This window comes from Oncorhynchus mykiss, chromosome 7, assembly GCF_013265735.2.
Source record: "Oncorhynchus mykiss isolate Arlee chromosome 7, USDA_OmykA_1.1, whole genome shotgun sequence".
In the NCBI taxonomy this organism is placed as follows: Eukaryota; Metazoa; Chordata; class Actinopteri; order Salmoniformes; family Salmonidae; genus Oncorhynchus; species Oncorhynchus mykiss.
In genome coordinates this window covers 10,148,792-10,175,700 of record NC_048571.1, presented here as the reverse complement: position 1 = coordinate 10,175,700, position 26,909 = coordinate 10,148,792, and the positions used below count along the sequence as shown (strand labels likewise).

General features: G+C 41.5%; 2 protein-coding genes across 3 annotated transcripts in view; one reads left to right on the top strand and one right to left on the bottom strand.

The window, feature by feature from the left end:
- Positions 1-2,086, bottom strand: part of LOC110527289 (dynein regulatory complex protein 11) — a 59,433-nt gene extending 57,347 nt beyond the window's left edge. Inside the window, 1 exon segment of the mRNA XM_036982490.1 lies at positions 2,006-2,086. Coding sequence (XP_036838385.1) covers positions 2,006-2,052 — 47 coding nt within the window. The 5' untranslated portion in view covers positions 2,053-2,086.
- On the top strand, positions 1,473-9,676 carry LOC118965241 (atypical chemokine receptor 3-like). 2 transcript variants are annotated; one of them, XR_005052499.1, is made up of 4 exons: positions 1,473-1,831; positions 6,479-7,315; positions 7,503-9,132; positions 9,189-9,676. XR_005052499.1 is itself a non-coding variant. In XM_036982489.1 (3 exons), the coding sequence occupies exons 2-3, from the start codon at positions 6,537-6,539 to the stop codon at positions 7,846-7,848; spliced, it is 1,125 nt and encodes a 374-aa protein (XP_036838384.1). In that variant the 5' UTR covers positions 1,473-1,831; positions 6,479-6,536; the 3' UTR covers positions 7,849-9,676. The 2 variants fall into 2 exon arrangements, 1 of the variants encoding a protein (XP_036838384.1); XM_036982489.1 differs by having other exon boundaries at positions 7,503-9,676.
- Positions 9,677-26,909: the final 17,233 nt, after the last annotated feature.

The following is a 26,909-nucleotide window of genomic DNA, read 5'->3' as shown; positions in this document are numbered from 1 at the left end:
ACACAATCTATCTACTGTATCAAATTCCCTGGCAAACAAACATCCATCCTTCCTTTCTAAAATTACACAATACATTGGCAAATATTTCAATGAATGAAATTTCACATTGTGCTTTTTTTTATATGGCATATGGTAAGATGTCTTGCCAAAATCAAGATGACAAGAGCCAAGCTGGTATGTGTTTAAACTCACCCCAGTAAGGCAGGTGAACAGGTGAGCTCCTAAAGAACACCAAGCCTTTGAGTTTGTTCCAAGAAAGGTTAAAAAATATATAGTTAAACACCAAAAACATTCACCTACTAAGTGTTCCAACTTTAACCACGTGCAGGTCAAATAAAGGAGTGTCTCTTCTGTCTAGATCATCTGTTTGCATGAATTCCTCCATCCTCAGTTTGCCTAGAAGGCAAAGTAATCAAATTTTCACACCAATCTTTTATGCGCGCACTCAGGTCACTCCAAATGGAATTTGGTTAACAGAGAGCCTTATTAGGGAATTTGGTAATGAACCCCTTTATTTTTTATCTACATCAGGTGAACTTGTCGCTTGCATTTACTTTCTACATTTTAGTCATCATTTTAAAGGAGCAATTAGGGCGAAGTGCCTTGCTCAGGGGTACATCTACAGATGTTTCACCTAGTCAGCTCAGGAATTCGAACCAACACCCTTTCAGTTAGTGCTCCAAAGCTCTTAACCGCCAGGCTACCTCCCGCCGTGGATACAGTTGTATGTCTCTGCATCCAGAATGATAGAGTTTAGTGAGCCAATGCTAACTAGCGCTAGCGCAATGACTGCTAGCATGTGACTGGATGGTTGGCTGCAACCGTGCAGTTGCAATCAGTTCATCTGACTCTGGTGAAGTAGATAAAGGGCTTCATTGCCACATTTCAGAAGTATCCCTTTAAAGATGTGAATACATTTGTTTTTTAAATTCCTTTATTTAGCTAGGCAAGTCTGTTAAGAACAAATTCTTATTTTCAATGACGGCCTAGGAACAGTGGGTTAACTGCCTGTTCAGGGGTAGAATGACAGATGTGTACCTTGTCAGCAACCTTTCGGTTACTAGTCCAACGCTCTAACCACTAGGCTACCCTGCTGCCTGCACATTATTATATAGGCCTATTAATGCATTCAAAATTATGTTTAAATGTAGGCATAGACAATAATTCAGTGTAAAACATAGCCCACTGACTAACAGTTTCTTGTAAATATTTTACAATGATTTTAGTCAATTATCTACCAATATTCTAATGAATTTAGCATAGGCTACTAAATTATAATAATATCATGATAATATATGGCCCTACAGAAAAGCTCGTCAATCTATTATAAGAAATGTCCCCTAAAGAATTCAGCACCAACGCACCACCAGTATCGGAAGGTGATGGAATGCAAAGCAGCATACGTACTCCGTAGCCCACTGACTTTCAAATTGGACGTCAGGCTTTTCAGTACTCGGACACAAATAACTAACTACTATTTATATCTCTATTATGTTGGTGGGAGTGGAAATCCGATGTTTCGCAAATCCGTCGATTCCATTGTTTTTTTTTGCTGAAACCTCAATGAATCAGTTTTACCAAGCTGCCTAGTTGCCCTAGTAGGCGTTGCTCTCTGCAGTATTTAACAAGTGCACCGGGACAAAGCGAGTTAGTCTCGACAGAGCAGGAACCCGAGAGCTCTTCAGTCAATTTGCGTATAACCTACAGACTTCAATGGGCCTACTATAACCTCAATATTGACACCAGTCTAGGGACTCTCAAAAGCATTCACGGGGACATTCTGTGCAATTTCTGTGTTGACGGAGTTACAAAGGACACCGAAAGGCCTTTTGTAAGTAACCTTTAAATAACACTACCCATAGTGCATTTTATCCTACTTTTTCACTGACAGAAAATAAAATACATTTAGTTTTCATAGGTTATTATACTTTTTATAACTGGCATGTTATATGTTTGTTATTTGTTAGTTTTTCTTGAGTTTAGAAAACGAATACTTTGACATTACCCAACCATTCCACGGCGCTGAGATTTGTTGTGCTCTGAAGTTGTCATACATTTGTAAAAACGCCCCGGGTCTCACAGTTGGGGGTGTGGATTAACAGTGGGTTCTATCGGATTAACAGTGGGTTATATCCCCGCAGACTGGTCTACATTCAATCAGATCTAGATTGCCCTGTATGTAAGCAAATGATACGGCAATGGATAGACGCACCTAAATTGTGCACAATGACGTTCTTAAAAAAAAATCTTAACATATTGCATTATAGCTGACAGGTAGAGGTATAGCGTGTTCAGGAACTGTGGGTCTGTTTATGTGAATAAATCACGCATCAAATAATTAATGGAAAAGTTCTGTAGTTTATAGTGTGTATTTCCGTTAACAAAAGTCGTTTATAGTAGGACAACATTCATCTACTGTATCTTCAGAAGACTTATGCACAATCACTAAAATCCCATTTAAGACTGACCCATTTTGGTCATTCACATATTCAGCAGGCTATATGCTGGATGGACACCGTTAAGAGCCTACCTTTCAATGCATTCATTTAGTACAGATGGTGGCAGAATTTTCACTGTGAAAAAGAGTGGGGAGAGAGAAATGTGTGTGTGTGTGTGTGGGGGGGGTGGGGGGTTAGTTCCTTGGAGGAGGAGGGAAACAGTTTAAATTTGCAGGGTTTCTTCTGAGACAAGAACTAGAAGGGGGATTGAGAGGGAGAGGGAGGATGGAGAGGGGTAGGGAAGATGGAAAGGGGAAGGGAGAGTGGTGGGAGAGGAGAGGGGGAAGGGAGATGGAGAGGGGGAAGGGAGATGGACAGGGAAATGGGGAGGGAGGGAGATGGACAGGGAGATGGACAGGGAGATAGACATGGAGATGGACAGGGAGATGGACAGGGAGATGGACAGGGAGATGGACAGGTAGATGGACAGGGAGATGGACAGGGAGATGGACATGGAGATGGACAGGGAGATTGACAGGGAGATGGACAGGGAGATTGACAGGGAGATGGACAGGGAGATGGACAGGGAGAGGGAGTGTATTATGCAGAGAGGAAAAAGCAGAAAAGACAGAGATGGCGAAAGACAGACAAACAGTGAGAAAGACTGGGAGACTGAGAGACTGGGAGACTGACTGAGAGACTGGGAGACTGAGAGACTGGGAGACTGAGAGACTGAGAGACTGAGAGACTGGGAGACTGGGAGACTGAGAGACTGAGAGACTGGGAGACTGGGAGACTGAGAGACTGGGAGAATGAGAGACTGGGAGACTGAGAGACTGAGAGACTGGGAGACTGAGAGACTGGGAGACTGGGAGACTGAAAGACAGAGAGACTGGGAGACTGGGAGACTGGGAGACTGAGAGACTTAGAGACTGGGAGACTGGGAGACTGAGAGACTGGGAGACTGAGAGACTGAGAGACTGGGAGACTGAGAGACTGGGAGAATGAGAGACTGGGAGACTGAAAGAGAGAGACTGGGAGACTGGGAGACTGAGGCTCTGGGAGACTGGGAGACTGAGAGATTGGGAGACTGAGAGACTGGGAGACTGAAAGACAGAGAGACTGAGAGACTGGGAGACTGAGAGACTGAGATACTGGGAGCGAGAAAGAGAGTGGAGGTGTGTATAATATGTGTATACTGTATGTTTGTTTGTGTGTGTGTGTGAGTACGTGAGTGTATGTTTGTGTGTGTCTGTGGTTGGATGTAATATTGGGGTGTGGTGGTGAGAGACGCTGTGTCCACACGGGCAGCTCTTTGTGCCCCAGACGGTGCTAGCTGCCCTGGGGCCACTGGGGGCTAGAGGGAGGACAAGGGAACCAGGTGAAGAGCCACTCTGTTTGACCAGTGAAAACACAACAGATTTACAAGGACTGGGGTCCTCAAAAGGGCCGCTGTGTTTTATGGCACGTAGAGATGCAGCGTTTAATGTTATCCATTCCCAAATGGATGGAGGTGGGATTGACGGCAGTAACAACACCAAGCTTTCTGCAGCTTTTGTTATTATGTGACCCACCTCTCCCAAATGGGTCAGGCTTTTAGTTTTCATCTGTCAGGGATTTAAGGTCATCTTAAAGACAGCTGTCTATCTACTCATGTTACCCACAATGCTTTTAAGGCTATATGGTAATTCTGTTAGATGAACAAACATCTGGCTAATGTTATAAGCAAATAAAGAAACGATTAAGTTGTTTGATGGTTAAATCCAGTTCATCCGTTTCAATTGCATTTATATTAGTTCTATTTGTTTTACAGACATTAGGTATAAACTCTGAACATGTCTGAACATATCTTATAAAGTATAAACTCTGAACATGCCTTATAAGGTATACACTCTGAACAGTCTGAACATGTCTTATGAAGTGCTGTATTCCATGAAGACAGGCAGTAAAAGCCAAGTAGTGAGAGGTTTTATCAGTGTGTGAAGGGCTACCCAGCAGCACCAGTTACATCCTGTGTTCTCTGGTCTCATCCGATGTGAATCTCTCTGGCTCGCTTCACATCTCTCTCTCAACAACACGGCCCTCTGACCCTTCACCCTGGAACTGTCGGTTCAAAGGAAAGGGTCATGCCGGTTCACTGTTTCTAGTGAAGAACGGGACCGTTCACCTTCCACACCTTCCATAGACAGACACACGCACACACACACACACACACACACACACACACACACACACACACACACACACACACACACACACACACACACACACACACACACACACACACAGACACGCACACACACACACACACACACACACACACACACACACACACACACACACACACACACACACACACACACACACACTCACACACACACACACACACACACACACACACACACACACACACACACACACACACACACACACACACACACTCCATCCTGTCCATATCTCAATCGCAGGCTACGTTTCCCTGTCCGTGAAGTTCTCACCTTGAGGTATTCCTGGGTCGCATTGAAAGCGTCAGTACTCTCTTCACTCTCTTTGTGCTCAAGGCTAAGTGAATGTCGTTCAGAGGTCCTTGTGAGGTTGGGAGGTCCCTATTTCACAGTCATAAAAATGGATGTACACAAATACAATGGAATCCTAAATGTTCATGCTCCACATGTACCTACAGTATTTAGTGATATTTATTTGATTTAGCTTAAAATGGACCATGCCACAGTTACATTTGAAAGTGGTATAATCTGAAAAGCACTTTATTTTAATTTAGTAATACATCATTTACTGGTTTACTTCAGTTCATAATTCAGTGGTAATACAGGCATAGTTGAAATAGTCCCTCAGCTCCCAGTTTGCAGTAGTCAGATTGGTCTCAGATGTGAGAATCTGTCTGTCTTAGACCATGATAACTCCTCCTTTGGCAGCGATGGCCCCAATCCTGCTTGTTATTTATGTACTAGGAGGAATTCTACTTGTTATTGATGTACTTGGAGGAACTCTGCTGGTAATTGATGGACTAGGTAGGAGGAACTTTGATTGTTACTGATGGACTAGGTAGGAGGAACTCTGCTTGTAATTGATGGACTAGGTAGGAGGAACTCTGCTTGTAATTGATGGACTAGGTAGGAGGAACTTTGATTGTTATCGATGGACTAGGAGGAACTCGGGAGTCCTGAGGAATGTCTCTGTCTAATGAACTAGAGGGAAAACATTGAGAACATTCCTGGACACAGCATGCGATCGGTCTAACCCCCTGACATCCCACCATGCCGCCTCGGACAGAGGCGCCATGCCCATGGGGAGCACAGGGGACATGATCCTCAGATTTATCCTGTAATAAAAAATACTAAAAAGTCTCTTTAACACTACTAGCCACCTTGCAATTGTATGAAGTTGGCTTTAGCTATTCCAGATATGTTCCCAATCCCCCAACCCAGTAACTAGCTACCCAGAAGCCATTTCAGGTTATCAATCTAGTTGGAGTAGCTAGCTTGTCTAAAACTATCTTAGCTGTAATGCCTGCTGGCAAGGTTGGAAGACTTTAGAAAAGCAACCAATAACTAAATGCACTGAATAAGTCACACACCTTTCAATCTGTTACCCAGATTTTAGCATATTTAGTTTCTTTACAATAATAACCACCGTCCAGGAGGATACAGACAGCTCAAGAGGTATGCTTAGATATGCAGAAAAATAAATATAGATATTTTTTACGTCGAATTAAGCATGGAAAATGCTGTTTCAGGAGTTTGAAAAATGGAAGATTCTCCAACTTCAGGACCACCTAGCCATCACATACTTTGTACCCTCAGATTTCAGGGGTCATTGACGCCCCTAGCCTCTTGAGATGTTTTAGATAACGCCTGTTGTCCCTCTAAAGAAATGATTGTTTGACATATTTGGTCCATATGTTTGTGTGGTCACCCAGCAAATGTCTTGTTTTGCAAATGGACATATTTCCCCTCATACAGCCCCTCAGTTGATCCATTTGTTTTGCGCAAACTCTAACCAGCTAACTTCTTGCTTTACAGATTGTGGATTCTGTCTTTTTCACAACACGGCCTTCCCCCTACTGCGGTGAACGCCACCATGAGTCTGAGTGTGAACGAGCTGACGGAGCTGATGGAGATGTGGTCGGAGCTTAACTTCACAGGGGACAACATGTCATCCCACCACGTAGAGGCTCTGCTGTGCCCGGCTGGGTTCAGCCACGCGGCGGTGCTCTACACCCTCTCTGTCCTCTACATCTTCATCTTCCTGGTGGGCCTGGCCGCCAACACCCTGGTGGTGTGGGTCAACCTCCGCTCAGAGAGGAACCGTTTTGAAACCCACCTGTACATCCTCAACCTGGCTGTGGCTGACCTCTGTGTGGTGGCTACTCTCCCAGTCTGGGTCAGCTCGCTGCTACAGCGCGGCCACTGGCCCTTCGGCGAGGCCGTCTGTAAGATCACCCACCTGGTGTTCAGCGTCAACCTCTTCGGGAGTATCTTCTTCCTCACCTGTATGAGCGTGGACCGCTACCTGTCCGTGGCGCTATTCGGAGACGGAGGGAACAGCCGCAGGAAGAAGGTGGTGCGGAGGGTGATCTGTATCCTGGTTTGGCTGCTGGCACTGGCCGCCTCCGTCCCAGACACTTACTTTCTCCAGGCGGTCAAGTCCACACACTCTGACGCCACCCTGTGCCGGCCCGTCTACCCCACTGACAACCCCCGAGAGTGGATGGTGGGCATCCAGCTTAGCTTCATCATCCTGGGCTTCGCCATCCCGTTCCCAGTCATCGCTGTCTTCTACCTGTTATTAGCAAGCTCCATTGGCAACGCCAACCCGCCCGGCTCCAGCGCCAACTCAAACCAGGAGCGCCGCATCAGGTGAGTGTCCCCCTTACACACACACACACAGACAAACACACACACACACACACACACACACACACACACACACACACACACACACACACACACACACACACACACACACACACACACATGCACACATGCACACACACACACACACACACACATACACTTTATAAATCCAATCAATGATTATTTTCAGCCGGAAGATCATCCTGACCTACATTGTGGTGTTCCTGGTCTGCTGGCTGCCCTACCACGGAGTCCTATTGGTCGACACTTTATCTCTCCTCAACGTCCTGCCCTTCAGCTGCAGGCTGGAGAACTTCCTGTATGTGTCCCTCCACCTGACCCAGTGCTTCAGCCTCATCCACTGCTGCATCAACCCCGTCATTTATAACTTCATCAACAGAAACTACCGTTACGACCTCATGAAGGCCTTCATCTTCAAGTATTCCACCAAGACGGGCCTGGCCAAGCTCATTGATGCATCACATGTGTCCGAGACAGAGTACTTGGCCGTGGCGGCGGTGGAGAATAACGTGTGATTGGCCCGCTGGGAGAGGAAAATTGTCCCTGAGGGGAAAATTGTCTTGGACACACAGAGGTGATGTCACACAACTCACAGAGAACTGACTCTCTACCAAACGGACTCTATTTAAGGCCTGCTGAATGGGCTGAACAGTTAACTGACTGAATGCAGTCCCTGGGAAGGACATCTCAAGCACATTAGACGCACTGTAAAAGACCAAGACCAAATATGCTCTGTTTCAGTGTTTCAGTTTCAACTCCCGTTTTGTTGTAATTTCCCCCTTTTTGAGTGAGTTTGGTTAACTTCCCCCTTTTTGAGTGAGTTTGGTTAACTTCCCCCTTTCTGAGTGAGTTTGGTTAACTTCCCCCTTTCTGAGTGAGTTTGGTTAACTTCCCCCTTTCTGAGTGAGTTTGGTTGACTTCTCCCTTTCTGAGTGAGTTTGGTTAACTTCCCCCTTTCTGAGTGAGTTTGGTTAACTTCTCCCTTTCTGAGTGAGTTTGGTTAACTTCCCCCTTGCCTAGTAACAGGGGTGGGGGGTCTTCTTGAGAAAGCACTTCTTCTGAACTGGAGACTTGGTGTCACCCAAACAGATGGTTCAACGACACCGTAAACACACACACACACACACACACACACACACAAACACACACACACACACACACACACACACACACACACACACACACACACACACACACACACACACACACACACACACACACACACACACACACACACACACACACACACACACACACACACACACACACACTTCCCCCTGCCCTGGTCAGAGCCACAGCGGAGGGAGACGAGGTGCTCTCCCTGCCAGTGTTTATGTGAGCAGGCAGTCAGTCAACCAGACTCCATTACCCTGAAGGACCTGCCACTGAATCAAGCCACTGTGTTTACATGGAAATCAGGAATGTCAAACGGACTGACAGCCGAGACCAGAGTCAAAACTCTAAAGCTCTATTTTATTTTGTATTCTTTATTCTGATCCCCATCAGCTGACTCTTAAGCAACTTCTGGTCTTCACCGGGGCCATAAAAAAGACATTACAAACACGAAAGCCAATCTGTAGAATGTGAGAAGTAGATGTATGTATGTTGATGTGTGTATGATGGTTAGTGAGGTGTCAATGTGAGAAGTAGATGTATCCATGTTGATGTGTGTATGATGGTTAGTGAGGTGTCAATGTGAGAAGTAGATGTATTCATGTTGATGTGTGTATGATGGTTAGTGAGGTGTCAATGTGAGAAGTAGATGTATTCATGTTGATGTGTGTATGATGGTTAGTGAGGTGTCAATGTGAGAAGTAGATGTATGTATGTTGATGTATGTATGATGGTTAGTGAGGTGTCAATGTGAAGCCAGGAGAATCCATCCAGTCCCAAACACTCCTCTAGATGACGCATTTAGAAAGTATTGGTGCTTAGTATGTAGAATGAAGGAGTAGACTTTCAAATCCACATTATTAGATCATTGTTTATTCTGTAAATATCATATTTATATATTTGTTGATCTGTAGGTGCAGTGATTTTGTGAAGTTTTGTGAAACGGAATCAATGAAGGTGTGCTTTCTGTGTAATGTTTAAAAATGTCAGTTCTGCTACTGTTTAAAATAATGTACCATTAGTTCTATTTCAGTTATCTTGTTCTTTTTGTTCAACTCGTTTGCATTTATTTCACCACACAAAAGAAAAACAGCCAATGTGTGTACATTTCAGTCACAACCTGCACATCATTTGCAACTCTTTTTGAATTTGCAAACGCAGTTTCTTGCCAGTCAGTGGATGTTTTTACGCTCTTGTGTAAAATAACAAATAAATGCACAAAACTGTTTATTATTGCCTCAAACTTCTTTGTCTGAGAGGGGAATATTTGTGTTTTGGAATGTATAGAATGCTCTTCTAGAACATGTGTCTGTGTGTGTTCTAGAATGTATGGGGTGTGTTCTCTTCCAGAACAACATGTGTCTGTGTGTGTTCTAGAATGTATGGGGTGTGTTCTCTTCCAGAACAACATGTGTCTGTGTGTGTTCTAGAATGTATGGGGTGTGTTCTCTTCCAGAACAACATGTGTCTGTGTGTGTTCTAGAATGTATGGGGTGTGTTCTCTTCCAGAACAACATGTGTCTGTGTGTGTTCTAGAATGTATAGGTTGTGTTTTCTTCCAGAACAACATGTGTCTGTGTGTGTTCTAGAATGTATGGGGTGTGTTCTCTTCCAGAACAACATGTGTCTGTGTGTGTTCTAGAATGTATGGGGTGTGTTCTCTTCCAGAACAACATGTGTCTGTGCGTGTTCTAGAATGTATGAGTTGTGTTCTCTTCTAGAACAACATGTGTCTGTGTGTGTTCTAGAATGTATGGGGTGTGTTCTCTTCCAGAACAACATGTGTCTGTGCGTGTTCTAGAATGTATGAGTTGTGTTCTCTTCTAGAACAACATGTGTCTGTGTGTGTTCTAGAATGTATGAGTTGTGTTCTCTTCTAGAACAACATGTGTCTGTGCGTATTCTAGAATGTATGAGTTGTGTTCTCTTCTAGAACAACATGTGTCTGTGCGTATTCTAGAATGTATGAGTTGTGTTCTCTTCCAGAACAACATGTGTCTGTGTGTGTTCTAGAATGTATGGGTTGTGTTCTCTTCCAGAACAACATGTGTCTGTGTGTGTTCTAGAATGTATGGGTTGTGTTTTCTTCCAGAACAACATGTGTCTGTGCGTGAGTGGCAGAACCTAATCAGGACCAACTGTGCTCCACCCCAGTTATTCCCTGTAGTTTGTGTCTGGATGAAGAGAAACCCCAGGTGTTCACCAAGTCAGTTAACCGTGTCAATGACAGACCTTTCTACCCACCGGGGGCTGAAGCTGCACCAACTGTGTGTAAATGACACTGTCCTGGTAGAACCCTGTTTAACCAGCTGATGGGAAGAAAGAAAAACACATGGATATCACAGCATGGAAGTTATTGAACACATCTCTTCTTTTCCACAACATACAGTAATCTTGTTAAAACCGTGTTTATCCCAATGAACTCTGCATATATGGGGTAGTTTATATGTTTAGCTGCTGCAGATTCAGGACATGAAAGGAGAAATATTGAAATCACATTTAATCATGTTTCTCCAATAACAACAACCAAGACATGATATTTAATAAACACACAAACAAACCACCTCCCTGGTGGGAACTATGCTCTTCCAGTAGGGTTGTCCCCCGTGTCAGGGGCTGTCGCATCCACATTAGCCCAGTGGAGTGTGATGATCCCTGGGGCAACAGACAGACTGACTGACAGTGGCTCCTGACTGGCTCCTGGAGGATTCCTCCAGCCCTGTCTAAACTTGTCCCCTACCCCAGGGGCCTCAGGCTAGGCTTGTTGCGTGGAGTAGCAGGTAGGCAGAGAGGCCGCGTTCTGGCAGGAGACAGAATGATGTTTGAAAGCTTACAAGTTAGCTGTTACATGGATTGTTATGAGAGTTGACTCAGAACCTGGTTTAGGGATATCTGGGGACATGAGTATCTGGTTTCCAACTGGTTTTCAGGGTTAACTAGTTTGGCATCTACCCAGCCTGTCCCAATCAAGCACTTTCCACTATGTATAAGATTCTATAGGAGAACATACAGAAAGAGGCATGACAGTCAGGACATTAAGACACATCCAGTAAGACAACAGCTAAGACGAACCCCTGTGCTATTTCACTGTTTCACTCTCCCGTCCAAACATCAATGGGGACTTCCAGAACAACGCCAGAGAGGTCTAAGAGCATCGCACCCTCTCCTGTGTGAGGGCCTCCTGAATGGACTGATCGTGGGAGCAGTGTGCGTCTGAATGCCAAAGGCCTCTGCGGCGGCACAGCCATGTAGCAGAACAAACAGCCTTTCACTGTATCCTCATTCCTCCTGGGACACAGAAAAGCAGGCGGTGTGTGTGTATGAGTGGTTGTGTGTGTGTGTGTGGATTCCTCGTTCTCACGGCCATGAATGTGGCAGTGAAACAGCGATCTGATCCACTGTCAGATCAGTCTCCCAGGAGGTATGGGCTCATTATCCAACCCCACTCCTCCACCCCTCATCACCCCCTCCCTCATCCTCCCATCCTCACCCCCCCATCCTCCCTCATCCTCCCATCCTCCCTCATCCTCCCATCCTCCCACATCCTCCCATCCTCCCATCCTCCCTCATCCCTCATCCTCCCACATCCTCCCTCATCCTCCCATCCTCCCACATCCTCCCATCCTCCCATCCTCCCTCATCTTCCCTCATCCTCCCACATCCTCCCATCCTCCCTCATCCTCCCATCCTCCCACATCCTCCCTCATCCTCCCACATCCTCCCATCCTCCCTCATCCTCCCATCCTCCCACATCCTCCCATCCTCCCACATCCTCTCATTCACCCACATCCTCCCATCCTCCCATCCTCCCTCATCCTCCCACATACTCCCATCCTCCCTCATCCTCCCATCCGCCCTCATCCTCCCATCCTCCCTCATCCTCATTGGTATCATGAGGATAGTCAGAGCTGAAACAATAGTGGGTAGATAAGACTCTTCATTGGTATCATGAGGATAGTCAGAGCTGAAACAATAGTGGGTAGATAAGACTCTTCATTGATATCATGAGGATAGTCAGAGCTGAAACAATAGTGGGTAGTTCAGACTCTTCATTGGTATCATGAGGATAGTCAGAGCTGAAACAATAGTGGGTAGTTCAGACTCTTCAATGGTATCATGAGGATAGTCAGAGCTGAAACAATAGTGGGTAGAGAAGACTCTTCATTGATATCATGAGGATAGTCAGAGCTGAAACAATAGTGGGTCGACCAGACTCTTCATTGGTATCATGAGGATAGTCCGAGCTGAAACAATAGTGGGTAGGTCAGACTCTTCATTGGTATCATGAGGATAGTCAGAGCTGAAACAATAGTGGGTAGATAAGACTCTTCATTGGTATCATGAGGATAGTCAGAGCTGAAACAATAGTGGGTAGGTCAGACTCTTCATTGGTATCATGAGGATAGTCAGAGCTGAAACAATAGTGGGTAGATAAGACTCTTCATTGGTATCATGAGGATAGTCAGAGCTGAAACAATAGTGGGTAGTTCAGACTCTTCAATGGTATCATGAGGATAGTCAGAGCTGAAACAATAGTGGGTAGAGAAGACTCTTCATTGATATCATGAGGATAGTCAGAGCTGAAACAATAGTGGGTCGATCAGACTCTTCATTGGTATCATGAGGATAGTCCGAGCTGAAACAATAGTGGGTAGTTCAGACTCTTCATTGGTATCATGAGGATAGTCAGAGCTGAAACAATAGTGGGTAGATAAGACTCTTCATTGGTATCATGAGGATAGTCAGAGCTGAAACAATAGTGGGTAGATAAGACTCTTCATTGGTATCATGAGGATAGTCAGAGCTGAAACAATAGTGGGTAGATAAGACTCTTCATTGGTATCATGAGGATAGTCAGAGCTGAAACAATAGTGGGTAGTTCAGACTCTTCAATGGTATCATGAGGATAGTCAGAGCTGAAACAATAGTGGGTAGTTCAGACTCTTCATTGGTATCATGAGGATAGTCAGAGCTGAAACAATAGTGGGTAGTTCAGACTCTTCATTGGTATCATGAGGATAGTCAGAGCTGAAACAATAGTGGGTAGATAAGACTCTTCATTGATATCATGAGGATAGTCAGAGCTGAAACAATAGTGGGTCGATCAGACTCTTCATTGGTATCATGAGGATAGTCAGAGCTGAAACAATAGTGGGTAGTTCAGACTCTTCAATGGTATCATGAGGATAGTCAGAGCTGAAACAATAGTGGGTAGTTCAGACTCTTCATTGGTATCATGAGGATAGTCAGAGCTGAAACAATAGTGGGTAGTTCAGACTCTTCATTGGTATCATGAGGATAGTCAGAGCTGAAACAATAGTGGGTAGATAAGACTCTTCATTGATATCATGAGGATAGTCAGAGCTGAAACAATAGTGGGTAGATCAGACTCATGAAGAGTAGTCAGTGCATTCACAAGACAAAAGTCTATGTTCCAACATGCGTAACAGAATAACATTTAGAATGCATGTCCAACACATTGCTTCTAATTGGTACACTATGAACATTGGAACAGAGCATCCAAGGCCAATCAGTGAACGCCTGCATAGGTCATGTGGGAAAGGGCGGAGGTCAGTGGATTTGCATGTTTCACTGGGCTCCACCCTGTGAGGCCTCTACTTCTGATGTTAACTGTTAGCATAGCGCTAATGGACCATTCAACAGCTGCCTGTGTATATGCGTTCTGAGCTGCTAGTTTAAACTTACTTTAACACTGCTCCGTTGTTTGGTAATTAGCTTGTAAAGTGCAAATAGACATAGTGGTTCTCTCATGGGGTGTCCCTGGACTGGTTTTAGGTTAGCTTATTGGTCAGTCTTTATCCAGTGTGGGGAGGACATTCCTAACCCATAGAAAGGTGAAGCTAACTGGGTCAAGGGTCAGTGGAGATGGACCATTGGGGAATGAACAACCTTCGGTCTATCGGGTCATCTGGGTACAGAGACCACATGATTATTTCTTCAAATGGGGTCTTCTTGGCCTGGTCCGAAATGGAAGAAAACCCTATTTTGTTCCTGTCATGTAACACCATGTTGGGAAAACAGGCATGTAATGATGGGAAGAGATGAGTGTGATTATTTTTACAGGGAGGTGCTTTTGCCTCTATTCTATGTTCTATAAATTGTGAAAGTATCAACAGTAATGTTTATAGAAGAGTTATCTGGAGCACAATGTGTCTTGGCGACACAGACAGACAGACAGACACTCAGCGAGGGGAAGACAGACAGAGCCTGTCCTTCCCTGCCCTCCTGTGTGAGGACAATGTTACTGAAAAGAAAGAAAGGAAAAATAAATGATTTTCATACTTTGCCTACGTAGAATTTAACCTTTGATTCAATAATAACCAACTGATAATCTGATTGATGTCTGGACTACAAAAGGAATGCTTGCAGCCTTTTAAACAGAGATTTGGGTGCATTATTAGAAAAATCTAATAATTACAATGTTATTTTTTAGATCAGTGGGGTTATATATAAAAGGCTCCCATTGGAACAAGATACTAGGGCAACAAACTGCACTTGGCATTCAGCTAGATGTACTAATTGGAAAGCCTTGGCCTGGTTTTCCCCTTTCAAACAGTGAAATCCATAATTCATATTTGTCCTGCTGAGATGAAAACAAGCCGACATCCCCTCGACAAGGGGGTAGTCTGCAGCTAGCGCTCAGCATTGTGGGTCAAGGCTCAGTAGCCAAGACAACTTGAGAGGTTATTTTCTTAGATCTAACCTCTCTCCATAGCAACTAGTCTGTAGCCATGGAGATCTGGTGTCATTGTCAGAAAGTAATATTGATGATTTGCACAGACAGAACATCTACTCCTCAAACTCAAAGCTCTTTACCTATATTAATATGTGGTTAAGTCAACATCATTATTAGTTAGACACAGCACAGAAGGGTTGAAGCATTACACTACACTGTATTTAAGATGAATCATTCCATTAAATGTCTTTCTGTGTGTCAGGACATTGGGGCCCAGGCCTGGCCAGGCACGGAGGCAGAAGTTCCTTAGTTAGTCAGTTAGGCCAATTCAATTCAAGGGGCTTTATCGGTATGGGAAACATATGTTAACATTGCCAAAGCAAGTGGAGTAGATAATATACAAAAGTGAAATAAACAATAAAATGAACAGTAAACATTACACTCACAGATGTTCCAAAAGAATAAAGACATTACAAATGTCATATTATGTAGCGATGTGTTGTAAGGATGTGCAAATGGTTAAAGTATAAAAGGGAAAATAAATAAACATAAATATGGGTTGTATTTACAATGGTATATGTTCTTCTCTGGTTGCCCTTTATTGTGGGGACAGGTCACAATTCTTGCTGCTGTGATGGCACACTTTGGTAGTTCACCCAGTAGATATGGGAGTTTATCAAAATTGGGGTTGTTTTCGAATTCTCTCTCTTTCTCTTCTGCCCTTCAGAGGCATGGGAGGAGTAGTGTGAGTAGGGATCTCTCTCTTCTGCCCTTCAGAGGCATGGGAGGAGTAGTGTGAGTAGGAATCTCTCTTTTCTGCCCTTCAGAGGCATGGGAGGAGTAGTGTGAGTAGGGATCTCTCTTTTCTGCCCTTCAGAGGCATGGGAGGAGTAGTGTGAGTAGGGATCTCTCTCTTCTGCCCTTCAGAGGCATGGGAGGAGTAGTGTGAGTAGGGATCTCTCTCTTCTGCCCTTCAGAGGCATGGGAGGAGTAGTGTGAGTAGGAATCTCTCTTTTCTGCCCTTCAGAGGCATGGGAGGAGTAGTGTGAGTAGGGATCTCTCTCTTCTGCCCTTCAGAGGCATGGGAGGAGCAGTCTGAGTGTGTAAGGTCAGGGCCAAGTCTTCTGTTGAAAAGAAAGAGAGGTTTCAAAGAAGCCTACATCACCTTACAACCGCTGTACAGGCAGGAGGAGAGGGAGAGAAGGAGGAAAAGGAGAGGGGGAGAGGCCTCTATGGCCAGGGCTACTTCTGTGAGATTGACATATGTGTGTGAGAACCCCAAAAGGGATTATCTTCATGGTGGAGATCCAGGTTTCTTTCATTCATATTCAAATGATCTAATAATGCAATCACAATGGCACAGTAAATCTGCATTCTAACTCAAAGACACACATCTTTCATAGACACACAATCCACAGCTTTCAGCTCCAAAGAAAACGTGACCAAAAGAATGTTCCAGTGCATTGACCAATTCATTGAATTGCCATGAGCCACACACACACACACACACACACACACACACACACACACACACACACACACACACACACACACACACACACACACACACACACACACACACACACACACACACACACACACACACACACACACACACACACACACACACACACACACACACACACACACACACACACACACACACACACACACTTTCTGATAGGGGTTCCTCCTCTGGCCAGTCTGGTCCGTTTGTATTGAGGATTCATGTCTCTTCTCATCTGTTGAATCTAGCAGGGACTCAGTAAGGCTTATCTGTCCTGGCCAAACAGTGGCATATTAGATTTACATTTACAGCTCAGCAGCCCATTGTGAGGCCCATTGTCCCTGGCTAGGCCTGGGTTATCTACTGAGGATTGTATTCAGCGTCATTAGGGAACGATGCATCAGTAATACTCCACCGACACTCCAGCACAGCAAGGGGCTGTCAGATAAGGGTGAGGGAAGAGTGGATAAAACCCATGCCTCTTCACAACCCCTGGTATATTGGATATTGTATGCAGCTGCGGTATCCTAGTAGGGATAAATTCCTTAAACCAGCTAAATCTGAAATATTTATGCAGTAGCAGTTAAACCATTTTCCCAGTGGTTGAATCAATCTGAATGGTTTTGGAAAGGCAATTTAAACTCCTGTTACAAGTTCGGGTGTGTGTGGACAGTAGTTTATGAGGAAAATAAAAGATGGCTCAGCATTTAGATTTTTCTAAGGTTACAATTTGAAACAATCTCCAAGGTATTGGTTTATGTTTAGAGATAAATAGTCCCATTGAAATGGACTGAGCCAGCAGACTCGGCCAAAGTGCTGTCCGTAATTATTTATAGTTTTTTTGCAATTGCTTACACACTTGTTGCGGAATTTTGCTCATTGTGTCAAAACTCTACACACATGCCAAATGAGACACAACAAAGTGATACATGCACCATTTAAATGACTATTTCACAGCAGCAACAACACACTGATGTACTTTATACAAAACACTGCTGTCTTTAGTACTTTGTATACCTTTTTCATTTCTCATACAGGCTTCTGTGAAAGATTGTTCCGGTACAGTACATCTACTCACATTTCAATGAACACAGAAATAGAAAGGCTCCAGAGACAAATATATACAGTTTGTTTTTTGCCATTGCAGGTTTTTACAACAACAAAAACACACAAAGAAAAGTAGAATTACAGTACAATAATCAATACAATATGTTACTGTAAACTCAAAAATAATTACAGTAAAATTACAGCGCAATGGTAAACAAAAACTAGTATTGTAAGGGATTGTAAGGGATGGATGGAGTGGATGGTTTATGGATCTCGCCTTCTGTTAGGGTCTGGCCACATCATCTCATCCACATCACAAGCAATGTCATCCCTGGTTAGTCAAAGGGGAAAATATTGCCTTGCATGCCGTATCCAACCCTGGACTGACACCACCTCAATAACGCTGTATGCCTCTTCCATTGCTTGCAGAAGAGGCAGGCAGTCATGTGGTTGGCGGTCATACACTTTCCAACGCCAAGCCGAAAATAAATACTCAATCGGACTGAGAAATGGGGAGTAAAGGGGGCAAGTACACAACTGTGAAGTTATTGTGGTTGGTGAACCAGTCCCTGACCAGAGCAGCCCGGTGGAAATTAACATTATCCCAGATGACAACAAACCTGGGCTGCTCTGGTCCGTCCTGTACAACTGTGAAGTTATTGTGGTTGGTGAACCAGTCCCTGACCAGAGCAGCTCGGTGGAATCTAACATTATCCCAGATGACAACAAACCTGGGCTGCTCTGGTCCGTCCTGTACAACTGCATTATGTAGTGCATCCAGAAATATGATTATGTGTTGCAGTATTGTAGGGACCGAGGGTGGCATGGGGATGCATCCTGAAATATGATTATGTGTGTAGTGTTGTAGGGACCGAGGGTGGCATGGTGATGCATCCAGAAATATGATTATGTGTGTAGTATTGTAGGGACCGAGGGTGGCATGGGGATGCATCCTGAAATATGATTATGTGTTGCAGTATTGTAGGGACCGAGGGTGGCATGGTGATGCATCCAGAAATATGATTATGTGTTGCAGTATTGTAGGGACCGAGGGTGGCATGGTGATGCATCCAGAAATATGATTATGTGTGTAGTATTGTAGGGACCGAGGGTGGCATGGGGATGCATCCTGAAATATGATTATGTGTTGCAGTATTGTAGGGACCGAGGGTGGCATGGGGATGCATCCAGAAATATGATTATGTGTTGCAGTACTGTAGGGACCGAGGGTGGCATGGGGATGCATCCTGAAATATGATTATGTGTTGCAGTATTGTAGGGACCGAGGGTGGCATGGGGATGCATCCTGAAATATGATTATGTGTGTAGTGTTGTAGGGACCGAGGGTGGCATGGTGATGCATCCAGAAATATGATTATGTGTTGCAGTACTGTAGGGACCGAGGGTGGCATGGTGATGGAGAACTCCTTGCAGACTAATGGCGGCACACAAGGTGATATTTCCCCGCGCTGCCCAGGGACATTCACAACGGCTCTTTGTCCTGTAACGTCGGCCCTGACGCCTGGTTTTAGATAGAATCCAGCTTCATCAATGAAAAAGAACTCATGAGGCTGTGCAGCTGCATCAAAGTCCAGGACTCTGTAACAGAAAATGCATACACTGTACCGTGAATATGGTGTAACTCACAACACAGGACTCTCTGTAACAGAAAATGCAGACACTGTACCGTGAATATGGTGTAACTCACAACACAGGACTCTCTGTAACAGAAAATGCAGACACTGTACCGTGAATATGGTGTAACTCACAACACAGGACTCTCTGTAACAGAAAATGCATACACTGTACTGTGAATATGGTGTAACTCACAACACAGGACTCTCTGTAACAGAAAATGCATACACTGTACCGTGAATATGGTGTAACTCACAACACAGGACTACAATGTCTACATTTTCATACAAGGATGAGGGTGGGGGTGAAGGGTGGGTTGGGACAGACACATTCAGTCAAAACTACAAGCTACAGGCAAGGCATGTTCCCATACAGACAACATACATACTGTACTGTCATACTGTACACAGTACCATCAAAACTGTATTACATGTACTTCACAGCACTCTACATATTGTTTTTGTTCACTGAGGAGCATAGACCTAATAATGTAGGACTACATTGTATTGTACTGTGATGCAGAATGATGTTCAACAATTGCATAGGAACAGCCTAGTGTAGACATACCTGTTCTCCAGTCTAAATGTCCGTATTATGGATGCTACCGTGGACTCTCTGCCCAGCCTCCCTCATCGTCAGGCCTTGATTTATGACATGGTCCACTAAAGTGGCCCTAATGTTGTTGGAAATATGCCTCTGTCTATTGCCTGGTCCCCTTATTTGTCCTCGTCCACTTCCTCTTCCTCTCACTTTCGCTGCCTCCATGTTTGCAAAGTTCTCACAAAAGAGGTGAGCTTACCTGAGGTCTATTTGTAGTGCTGAGGCTCAGACTAATTGGTGTTCAACTACTGTAGGTGTTTTCATGTGTGTGTGTGTGTGTGTGTGTGTGTGTGTGTGTGTGTGTGTGTTGCACATTTCAGGTATGTTTTGCATTTTGAATAGAAGTGTTTTCCCAATGATTGCAAGAAATGTCATTCTTGAACAAAGTGTCTAAATTAAGAAACAGTGTGTAGTAAGTGTGTTGCACAATTGCAAACAAAGTGCAAACAAAGCACAAAGCAGAAAATGTATTTGTACAATTGGTGCCTCTGTTTAAGGCAGGGTTCCAAAAGTTAAGGTTTTGACGCTTTAGTCTCAGCATTCACTTTCAGTGTGGAAGCAATCTGCAAACACTGTAAAACCTATACGAAACCATCCCTCCAAAACCCCAAAAGAAGCACCAAAATGATTCCCATTGCAGTTCTTGTCAGGAGTAGGGCCCCTTCTGGGTTGAAGGAAAGGTGGACTCTCTCTCTCTCTCTCTACCATGGTGAAACATGAAAATCCTATTATACTTAGCACAGTCCCACCACAGGCGCCTGCATTCCCACTGACGGTGCTGTTGGGATAAGGGACTTGAGCCCACACAGGCTGTGCTTCTGTCCTTGGCATGTTGTTTCAAGGGAAGCCATACCTCCTCCAGACCAGCACACTTTCCTTTCAGAAGAGGAGAAATGAGGAGACTACCTGGAGATCTGGTGTTGGAATCACACACTGATCTAGCACTAGCCTTGCAAAAGAAAGTAAGAAAAGTATTAATGTAGTGAGGTGCGTACAGGCGGCAGAGAAGACAGGCGCAGGAGAGTAAAAACCGATTTACAACGGTGTCGTTTAATATCCATAAACCACCGTCAACAGAACAATACAATAAATGGGTCAAACAAAACCCGGTAAATACCAGCATACCGTGTAAAAGCACAACAAGAAAACAACAACCGACAAGGACATGAGGGGGAAACAGAGGGTTAAATACACAACATGTAATTGCTAGAATTGGAACCAGGTGTGATGGAGGACAAGACAAAACCATTGGAAAATGAAAAGTGGATCAGTGAAGACTAGAAGGTAGTTGCCCACCGAACACCGCCCGAATCAGAAGAGGGACCATATTCGGCAGAAGTCGTGAAAATAAAAGCTACGTTTTAAATAACTAACTGAATATAGCCTACATAACTAACTGGATATAGCCTACATAACTAACTGGATATAGCCTACATAACTAACTGAATATAGCCACATAACTAACTGGATATAGCCTACATAACTAACTGAATATAGCCTACATAACAAACTGAATATAGCCACATAACTAACTGAATATAGCCACATCACTAACTGAATATAGCCTACATAACTAACTGAATATAGCCTACATAACTAACTGAATATAGCCACATAACTAACTGAATATAGCCACATAACTAACTGAATATAGCCACATAACTAACTGAATATAGCCTACATAACTAACTGAATATAGCCACATAACTAACTGAATATAGCCACATAACTAACTGAATATAGCATACATAACTAACTGAATATAGCCACATAACTAACTGAATATAGCCACATAACTAACTGAATATAGCCACATAACTAACTGAATATAGCCACATAACTAACTGAATATAGCCACATAACTAACTGAATATAGCCACATAACTAACTGAATATAGCCACATAACTAACTGAATATAGCCACATAACTAACTGAATATAGCCTACATAACTAACTGAATATAGCCTACATAACTAACTGAATATAGTCTATATAACTAACTGAATATAGCCACATAACTAACTGAATATAGCCACATAACTAACTGAATATAGCCACATAACTAACTGAATATAGCCACATCACTAACTGAATATAGCCTACATAACTAACTGAATATAGCCACATAACTAACTGAATATAGCATACATAACTAACTGAATATAGCATACATAACTAACTGAATATAGCCTACATAACTAACTGAATATAGCATACATAACTAACTGAATATAGCCTACATAACTAACTGAATATAGCCTACATAACTAACTGAATATAGCATACATAACTAACTGAATATAGCATACATAACTAACTGAATATAGCCTACATAACTAACTGAATATAGCCTACATAACTAACTGAATATAGCCTACATAACTAACTGACTATAGCCTACATAACTAACTGAATATAGCCTACATAACTAACTGAATATAGCATACATAACTAACTGAATATAGCCTACATAACTAACTGAATATAGCCTACATAACTAACTGAATATAGCATACATAACTAACTGAATATAGCCTACATAACTAACTGAATATAGCCTACATAACTAACTGAATATAGCATACATAACTAACTGAATATAGCCTACATAACTAACTGAATATAGCATACATAACTAACTGAATATAGCCACATAACTAACTGAATATAGCCACATAACTAACTGAATATAGCATACATAACTAACTGAATATAGCCTACATAACTAACTGAATATAGCCTACATAACTAACTGAATATAGCATACATAACTAACTGAATATAGCCTACATAACTAACTGAATATAGCATACATAACTAACTGAATATAGCCACATAACTAACTGAATATAGCCTACATAACTAACTGAATATAGCATACATAACTAACTGAATATAGCCTACATAACTAACTGAATATAGCCACATAACTAACTGAATATAGTCTATATAACTAACTGAATATAGCCACATAACTAACTGAATATAGCCACATAACTAACTGAATATAGCCTACATAACTAACTGAATATAGCCTACATAACTAACTGAATATAGTCTATATAACTAACTGAATATAGCCTACATAACTAACTGAATATAGTCTATATAACTAACTGAATATAGCCTACATAACTAACTGGATATAGCCACATAACTAACTGAATATAGTCTACATAACTAACTGAATATAGCCACATAACTAACTGGATATAGCCTACATAACTAACTGAATATAGCATACATAACTAACTGAATATAGCCTACATAACTAACTGAATATAGCCACATAACTAACTGAATATAGCCCACATAACTAACTGAATATAGCCACATAACTAACTGAATATAGCCTACATAACTAACTGAATATAGCCACATAACTAACTGAATATAGCCACATAACTAACTGGATATAGCCTACATAACTAACTGGATATAGCCACATAACTAACTGAATATAGCCACATAACTAACTGGATATAGCCACATAACTAACTGAATATAGCCACATAACTAACTGGATATAGCCACATAACTAACTGAATATAGCCACATAACTAACTGGATATAGCCTACATAACTAACTGAATATAGCCACATAACTAACTGAATATAGCCACATAACTAACTGAATATAGCCACATAACTAACTGAATATAGCCTACATAACTAACTGAATATAGCATACATAACTAACTGAATATAGCCTACATAACTAACTGAATATAGCCTACATAACTAACTGAATATAGCCTACATAACTAACTGAATATAGCCTACATAACTAACTGAATATAGCCTACATAACTAACTGGATATAGCCTACATAACTAACTGAATATAGCCACATAACTAACTGAATATAGCCACATAACTAACTGAATATAGCCACATAACTAACTGGATATAGCCTACATAACTAACTGAATATAGCCACATAACTAACTGAATATAGCCTACATAACTAACTGGATATAGCCACATAACTAACTGAATATAGCCACATAACTAACTGAATATAGCCTACATAACTAACTGGATATAGCCACATAACTAACTGAATATAGCCACATAACTAACTGAATATAGCCACATAACTAACTGAATATAGCCTACATAACTAACTGAATATAGCCACATCACTAACTGAATATAGCCTACATAACTAACTGAATATAGCCTACATAACTAACTGAATATAGCCACATAACTAACTGAATATAGCCACATAACTAACTGAATATAGCCACATAACTAACTGAATATAGCCTACATAACTAACTGAATATAGCCACATAACTAACTGAATATAGCCACATAACTAACTGAATATAGCATACATAACTAACTGAATATAGCCACATAACTAACTGAATATAGCCACATAACTAACTGAATATAGCCACATAACTAACTGAATATAGCCACATAACTAACTGAATATAGCCACATAACTAACTGAATATAGCCACATAACTAACTGAATATAGCCACATAACTAACTGAATATAGCCACATAACTAACTGAATATAGCCTACATAACTAACTGAATATAGCCTACATAACTAACTGAATATAGTCTATATAACTAACTGAATATAGCCACATAACTAACTGAATATAGCCACATAACTAACTGAATATAGCCACATAACTAACTGAATATAGCCACATCACTAACTGAATATAGCCTACATAACTAACTGAATATAGCCACATAACTAACTGAATATAGCATACATAACTAACTGAATATAGCATACATAACTAACTGAATATAGCCTACATAACTAACTGAATATAGCATACATAACTAACTGAATATAGCCTACATAACTAACTGAATATAGCCTACATAACTAACTGAATATAGCATACATAACTAACTGAATATAGCATACATAACTAACTGAATATAGCCTACATAACTAACTGAATATAGCCTACATAACTAACTGAATATAGCCTACATAACTAACTGACTATAGCCTACATAACTAACTGAATATAGCCTACATAACTAACTGAATATAGCATACATAACTAACTGAATATAGCCTACATAACTAACTGAATATAGCCTACATAACTAACTGAATATAGCATACATAACTAACTGAATATAGCCTACATAACTAACTGAATATAGCCTACATAACTAACTGAATATAGCATACATAACTAACTGAATATAGCCTACATAACTAACTGAATATAGCATACATAACTAACTGAATATAGCCACATAACTAACTGAATATAGCCACATAACTAACTGAATATAGCATACATAACTAACTGAATATAGCCTACATAACTAACTGAATATAGCCTACATAACTAACTGAATATAGCATACATAACTAACTGAATATAGCCTACATAACTAACTGAATATAGCATACATAACTAACTGAATATAGCCACATAACTAACTGAATATAGCCTACATAACTAACTGAATATAGCATACATAACTAACTGAATATAGCCTACATAACTAACTGAATATAGCCACATAACTAACTGAATATAGTCTATATAACTAACTGAATATAGCCACATAACTAACTGAATATAGCCACATAACTAACTGAATATAGCCTACATAACTAACTGAATATAGCCTACATAACTAACTGAATATAGTCTATATAACTAACTGAATATAGCCTACATAACTAACTGAATATAGTCTATATAACTAACTGAATATAGCCTACATAACTAACTGGATATAGCCACATAACTAACTGAATATAGTCTACATAACTAACTGAATATAGCCACATAACTAACTGGATATAGCCTACATAACTAACTGAATATAGCATACATAACTAACTGAATATAGCCTACATAACTAACTGAATATAGCCACATAACTAACTGAATATAGCCCACATAACTAACTGAATATAGCCACATAACTAACTGAATATAGCCTACATAACTAACTGAATATAGCCACATAACTAACTGAATATAGCCACATAACTAACTGGATATAGCCTACATAACTAACTGGATATAGCCACATAACTAACTGAATATAGCCACATAACTAACTGGATATAGCCACATAACTAACTGAATATAGCCACATAACTAACTGGATATAGCCACATAACTAACTGAATATAGCCACATAACTAACTGGATATAGCCTACATAACTAACTGAATATAGCCACATAACTAACTGAATATAGCCACATAACTAACTGAATATAGCCACATAACTAACTGAATATAGCCTACATAACTAACTGAATATAGCATACATAACTAACTGAATATAGCCTACATAACTAACTGAATATAGCCTACATAACTAACTGAATATAGCCTACATAACTAACTGAATATAGCCTACATAACTAACTGAATATAGCCTACATAACTAACTGGATATAGCCTACATAACTAACTGAATATAGCCACATAACTAACTGAATATAGCCACATAACTAACTGAATATAGCCACATAACTAACTGGATATAGCCTACATAACTAACTGAATATAGCCACATAACTAACTGAATATAGCCTACATAACTAACTGGATATAGCCACATAACTAACTGAATATAGCCACATAACTAACTGAATATAGCCTACATAACTAACTGGATATAGCCACATAACTAACTGAATATAGCCACATAACTAACTGAATATAGCCACATAACTAACTGAATATAGCCTACATAACTAACTGGATATAGCCACATAACTAACTGAATATAGCCTAAATAACTAACTGAATATAGCCACATAACTAACTGGATATAGCCACATAACTAACTGAATATAGCCTACATAACTAACTGAATATAGCCACATAACTAACTGAATATAGCCACATAACTAACTGAATATAGCCACATAACTAACTGAATATAGCCACATAACTAACTGAATATAGCCTACATAACTAACTGGATATAGCCACATAACTAACTGAATAT